The following is a 6,321-nucleotide window of genomic DNA, read 5'->3' as shown; positions in this document are numbered from 1 at the left end:
TTAGACACACATGTTAATTAAGAGTCAAAAGAAGTGAATAGACAAAATCAGACAAGGAAATGTCATCATTACATTGGGTAGCTTGAGGCTAAACTATTCTTTTTAGACACACATGTTAATTAAGAGTCAAAAGAATTGAATAGGACAAAATCAGACAAGGAAATGTCATCATGACATTGGATAGCTTGAGGCTAAACTATTCTCTTAAAGGAAACTGTGTTTGTGTTGGTTTTCATGGGTGGGAGATGTAGGTGATTAAGCTTCAGAAAAAATAAATATTATTAATTCCCTGCCAGGTATGCCTACTTAATATTTATGGTTTGTTGAAATCTATGCTACTGCCCTAAGAAATCCCTATTTAAAGAGAAAGGAGCTCTTAGGAAAAGGCATAGAAAGCCAAGAGTATTTAAAGAGGGGTCTCAAAGTCCTTGCCTCACTCAACCATTATTTTTCTCTGTTTCCTTTTCCCTTCCCTTCCCTCCCCACCCCTCCCCTCCCTTCCTTTGCTATCTTATTCTTCCTCTTTATAGTTTTCTTGGCCCAGTTAGTTTCAGTTCTTTTTTAAAAATATATACATTTATTGATTTTTTACAGAGAGAAAGGGAGAGAGAGTCAGAAACATCAATGAGAGAGAAACATCGATCAGCTGCCTCCTGCACACTCCCTACTGAGGATGTGCCCGCAACCAAGGTACATGCCCTTGACCGGAATCAAACCTGGGACCCTTCAGTCCGCAGGCCGACACTCTATCCACTGAGCCAAACCGGTTAGGGCTGGTTTCAGCTCTTATTGGACTATTTTGTTTTGGTTTTATTTCCCCTTCTCTGCTCCAGTGGTGGAATCCCAGTCTTGACAGAGCTGAATGGAGTGCTTGGTATATGAAATATCTATGAGGGCATTGCTAAGCCACACGAAGTAATCAAGAACAAAGAAATGTACAGGGATCTCACAGGCTGTAGTGGGTATTCAAACGTGGCCAGTGCGATGCAAGAAATAGTAGAGTACTAGTAAATATGTACATCTTTATTCTGAATGCAAACATGATTGGTCACTAGGTGTTTTTGCGTCTTTCCATCCCTTTGAAATCCATGGGCAATTTGATATCTTACATTCAGTTAAGAAGAATCACATACCTTGAAGAGGAATGAAGGAATAAGTTTAAGTTCTTTCAACGGGCTTTTGATGTATTTCACAGTAGCAACTGGAGCTAATGCGTAGAAGGCTTTGATTTTTTTAGCCAGTTTGGGATTAGTAGAAAAGGCAATAAAACCTGAAACAGCACGACACTCAAATAGGTGAAGTGTGTGTGTGCGTGCGTGTGTGTGTGTGTGTGTGTGTGTGCATGCGTGTATGTTACACCTGTGACATTACTTTAGGTTTAACAGGATTGCCATCTGAGGAATCCTGGGAGATTAACCATCAGTGCCTGTTCAAGTTAATCAGATTCTATTATTTTTTAATATTTGTTTTGTTTCCACAGTTTCACTATGAGGATACGGGCCTAGAGCTTTTAAAAAGTTATAATGAGCTCTTTTATCTGACTTTAGAAATAGGATAATCATATTGTTGCAAAAAAGAGTTATTTGTACTACTCCAGGCTCAGATCATTTGCACTTGCCATTCCCTATTCCTGGAACACCAGTCTTCCAGGTATGCAATGCCCACGCCTCACTCCCTGACCTCCTTCATTGCTTAGGCAGGGGTCCTCAAACTTTTTAAACAGGGGGCCAGTTCACTGTCCCTCAGACCGTTGGAGGGCCAGACTATAGTTTAAAAAAAAAACTATGAACAGATTCCTATGCACACTGCACATATCTTATTTTGAAGTAAAAAAACAAAATTGGAACAAATACAATATTTGTATTTACATGTGGTCCGCGGGCCGTAGTTTGAGAACCCCTGGCTTAGAGAGTGGTTGGTGCTGTCCCCTATTTAAAATCGCCATGCACCCCTCCGATGCTTCCTAATATCCTTCCTTCATTTATTTTTCTTTCCATAGCATTACCATTATCTAATCAACTTTATATTTTACTTTGTAATCTTTGTTATTTTCTCTGCCTCCTCTCACTAGAATATAAGTAGTAGGAAGACAGAGATTTTAATCTGTGTATTCTCAGGTCATCTGTAGGTGCCCGATTAATATGACTGAGTGAATGGAATCAATTCAGTGCAGAGGCTGTGTGGTGCAATGTTTCATAGCATGGGCTTGGGTGTCAGAGTGCCTGGGCTGGTAAATGAGCTACTTCATCCTATATAATAAAAGGCTAATATGAAATTCAAACAAACAGTGGAACGACTGGTTACTATGACACACACTGACCAGCAGGGGGCAGACGCTCAACACAGGAGCTGCCCCCTTGTGGTCAATACGCTCCCACACAAGGAGTGCCGCTCAGCCAGAAGCCAGGCTCATGGCTGGTGAGCACAGTGGCAGTGGCGGGAGCCTCTCCCACCTCCACGGCAGTGCTAAGGATGTCTGACTGCTGGCTTAGGCCTGCTCCCCACATTCTCCGGCAGTCAGACATCCCCCCAAGGCTCCTGGACTGCGAGAGGGCACAGGCTAGGCTGAAGGACACCTCTCCTCCAGTGCATGAATTTTGTGCACCAGGCCTCTAGTTTGTAATAACTATGTTACGTTGCACACATTATTTACCTCCTGTTTGTTTCCCCATGTATACAATAGGAATGGCTGAAGGACACCTCTCCTCCAGTGCATGAATTTCGTAAACCAGGCCTCTAGTTTGTAATAACTATGTTACTTTGCACAAATTATTTACCTCCTGTTTGTTTCCCCATGTGTACAATAGGAATAATAATTGTTCCTATACCATCAAGTTGTTGAAGACATTATATTATATATGTAATGAATGGAAAGCAATAGAGCAATGACTAACACACCTGCAACTGGAAAGGGTCTATGTGAATTAAACCACATTCTCTGACTACTTTACCTACCAATGGTGGTGCCCTGGGAATGGCCAACATAGTGTATTTCCTGTCCTCCAGTTTTCTTTACAATAAAGTCAATTGTGGCTGGAAGGTCATATTTAGCCATTTCATCGAAGCTGCAAGAAAAAAAAGACAAAATAGGACAACATATTTCCTTGCTATAATTTCTAAAAGTCAAACATGTTCATAGCTCAGGCTCCCTTTGGGAAATTGAGCACTAGATTCTCTAAGCATTAGTGAGTGCTAGGTGCTCTTTGGAGTGGCTTCTTATAAACAGTTGACATCATTTCTGAAGCACAGCATTAAAGCCACATTTTAATCAAAGCAAGGTACTATCTGTAGCTGGGATGATTTCTATCCCTAAAACAATGTCAGATTTAATAATAACTTGCATGCAGTGTTCCACTGTTGTTATTTGCAAAATTGTGTTCAGTTCTCCACTTCCATGAGTAATTTTCAGGAATAAGGCACAAAAGGGACCCTAACAGAAAGGCTTTCATAATATGTCCATGGTGTCAAATTTCATTGCTCCTACCCCAACCTCGATAGTAATATTGACTCAGATTGCTGCTCTTCACCCCCAACTAGGTTTAACATCCTCTTGAATCCATATGGATGTTCCTTTTCAAATCTACTCCGGAGAGAAAATGTCCTTGCTTCAGTCATTGTGCTCATTCCATTTAGAAAAGCATAATCAGAAACATAAAGGGTAATTCCCAAATACTGGGTAATGAGATTACAGAAAGTGAAAAGCCTACCCTTGGAGAAAAAACTGCCCTTGCAATGAGGTGTATGGAAGAATCCAAGAAACAATTAGAATGAAAATTACTTCCTTCTCTTCTTACTTGGAATATAATATGTTGAAGTTGGGACTGAATTGAATGGGGTGAACACCCATGCTTTTTAAACTCAATATTTACTTTTGTGTGCCTTGTTAATTGTTCCTTTTCTTTACCTGAAAGCCCAGAATTCAACGGAGTTTGGTGAATAGTATATATTTCTCCTGGCCCAGGTGTTTCCCCTGCTGTTCCCCAGCCACACGTCATAACCAGCATCGGCCAGAAGGAAGCCCAGGCTGTTGTTGGGCAGGTTGGCAATCCAGTTTGTGGCTGATGTGAGCAAACCGTGTTGCAAAAACACAACAGGTCTCTGGCCTAAAGAAGAATATTATTTAAAAGCTGTACAAACACATTTCTCATTCTAAGATAAGTTATAATGATAGAAACAGACTTTCATATCACTAGAATTAAACATTTGCTTGAGTTGACTATTATTTGAGTCACCTACCTTAAATATGGTGCTGGTTTCTCAGATGACAAAACTTATCAAATGATAGACTTTAAATATGTGCAGTTTATTGTATGCCAATTATGCCTCCAAAAACTATTGAAAAAAATTATATCCTAAACAATTCAGCATGATGTTAATTTGAGTGGCCTTGCTTAATTGTATTCTTTTTGTACTGAATAACTTTTCTACAATGAGAAAAAGATAAATTTTTAATAGTACTAGCAAAAATGACCTTTATCTCTTTAACAAATGAGCCTTGAATTGGCTCCCCTTTCTCCCTCTGCAACACACACACTGGCTCTCTCTCCTAGATCCTCTAGGGCTGCGCTCAGTTTAATTGCAGAGAGCAAGCTTTCCTTCATTTCTCATTAGGAGCCTTTGTCAGGACTTCTAGCTTCATATCCTGTGCACACTTCTAGCATTGCTCTGATCACATATTATTATAATCATCTGTTTATCCCTCTCATTCGTTTGATGGTGACCTCTTTGAAGAAATGATGTCATCACTGTTGCATTTCCAGAATGATCAAGGATTAAGTCTAGGAAAAAAATTAAAGGTGGAGAAAGAGGAGAAAAAGAACAAGGAAGGCATGAATGGTGGAAAAGAGAGAGGGAAGGAGGAAAAAAGAAACAGGGGGGGAGTGGGGAAAGGAAAAAGGGGAAGAAGGTTATACCTCTATTCTCTGCATTTTTCTTCCCATAAGGAATTCTGTAGACCTCTAGAATATAACCATCTTCAGTTATGACTTCATATTCTTCACTTGGGTATCCCCAGTAAGAAATCATCTGACTCTGGTGGGGAAAAATCAAAACTTTTTTAGTTTACTTCTGAAATGCATCTAGTAAGTAGATAGTGTTATATTTAATTGAGCATGTAAAAGCTACTATAATCCTAAGTCATGGTAATATCTTCGTTTTGCAAGTGTGTGTTTTTCCTCCAGTAACTTACAATATTCATAGTCACTTCAGGGCTTTCATGATTTAATGCTCCAAAGAAACCGTGTGTAGTTCCAAGAGCAGATATCAAAGTTGCCACTGTTAATAGTGACCACATCTTGGTTTTGCCTGAAATAGAAGAATAGTTTGTGCCATGGTTAATCTATTACACTTTCATAATTCTGTTTTTGTTCATTTTATCTTCATGTAAAGTAGAGAAATGCTTAGGTTTTATTATATTCTGTTGAGCAAAGACCTGAGACGTGGATGTTAGGCCAGGCATGTTAATGCTTAGCATGTTTTCCCTATGTTTGATTCCTTTTGATTAGGAACATTTCCATTTGGTTTTGAAGTGATATTGAACAAAACTTAATTGATTAAAAAACAAAAGTCTTCTGCCCTGGCTGGGTTGCTCAGTGGGTTGGAGTGTTGTCCCATACACCAAAAGGTTGTGGTTTTGGTTCCCGGTCAAGGCACATACCTAGGTTGTAGGTTTCATCTCTGGTCTGAGCACATACAGGAGACAACCTATCAATGTTTCTCTTTCACATCGATGTTTGTTTGTTTTTCTCTCTCCTGCTCCCTTCTGATCTCTCTAAAATCAATAAAAACATGTCCTCACGTAAGCATTTAAAAAGTCTCTTAGTCCTATCTGGTTTGGCTCAGTGGATAGAGCACCAGCCTACTCATGACTGAAGGGTTTTGAAGTGATATTGAACAAAACTTAATTGATTAAAAAACAAAAGTCTTCTGCCCTGGCTGGGTTGCTCAGTGGGTTGGAGTGTTGTCCCATACACCAAAAGGTTGTGGTTTTGGTTCCCGGTCAAGGCACATACCTAGGTTGTAGGTTTCATCTCTGGTCTGAGCACATACAGGAGACAACCTATCAATGTTTCTCTTTCACATCGATGTTTGTTTGTTTTTCTCTCTCCTTCTCCCTTCTGATCTCTCTAAAATCAATAAAAACATGTCCTCAGGTAAGCATTTAAAAAGTCTCTTAGTCCTAGCTGGTTTGGCTCAGTGGATAGAGCACCAGCCTACTCATGACTGAAGGGTCCTGAGTTTGATTCTTGTCAGGGGCACATGTCCAGGTTGTGGGCTCGATCCCCAGTAGGGGGTGTGCAGGAGGCAGCCAATTGATTTTCT

The 6,321-nt window shown here is 40.0% G+C and overlaps 1 protein-coding gene across 2 annotated transcripts in view; it reads right to left on the bottom strand.

Moving 5' to 3' along the window:
• The window catches only part of LOC102755893 (gastric triacylglycerol lipase), a 10,391-nt gene extending 5,077 nt beyond the window's left edge, over positions 1-5,314 (bottom strand). Inside the window, exons 1-5 of one of the 2 annotated variants that reach the window (XM_006755853.2) lie at positions 5,189-5,314; positions 4,914-5,031; positions 3,905-4,103; positions 2,956-3,065; positions 1,134-1,270 (exon numbers count right to left, since the gene is read on the bottom strand). In XM_006755853.2, coding sequence (XP_006755916.1) covers positions 1,134-1,270; positions 2,956-3,065; positions 3,905-4,103; positions 4,914-5,031; positions 5,189-5,293 — 669 coding nt within the window. In that variant the 5' untranslated portion in view covers positions 5,294-5,314. The remainder of the gene's footprint in view (positions 1-1,133; positions 1,271-2,955; positions 3,066-3,904; positions 4,104-4,913; positions 5,032-5,188) is intronic. The other variant, XM_015558832.1, reaches the window with a different exon arrangement.
• Between the last annotated feature and the right edge of the window lie 1,007 nt (positions 5,315-6,321).

Source organism: Myotis davidii, unplaced genomic scaffold (genome assembly GCF_000327345.1).
Source record: "Myotis davidii unplaced genomic scaffold, ASM32734v1 scaffold933, whole genome shotgun sequence".
In the NCBI taxonomy this organism is placed as follows: Eukaryota; Metazoa; Chordata; class Mammalia; order Chiroptera; family Vespertilionidae; genus Myotis; species Myotis davidii.
The sequence above is the reverse complement of the archived record's forward strand: the minus strand, read 5'-3'. Positions and strand labels throughout refer to the sequence as shown.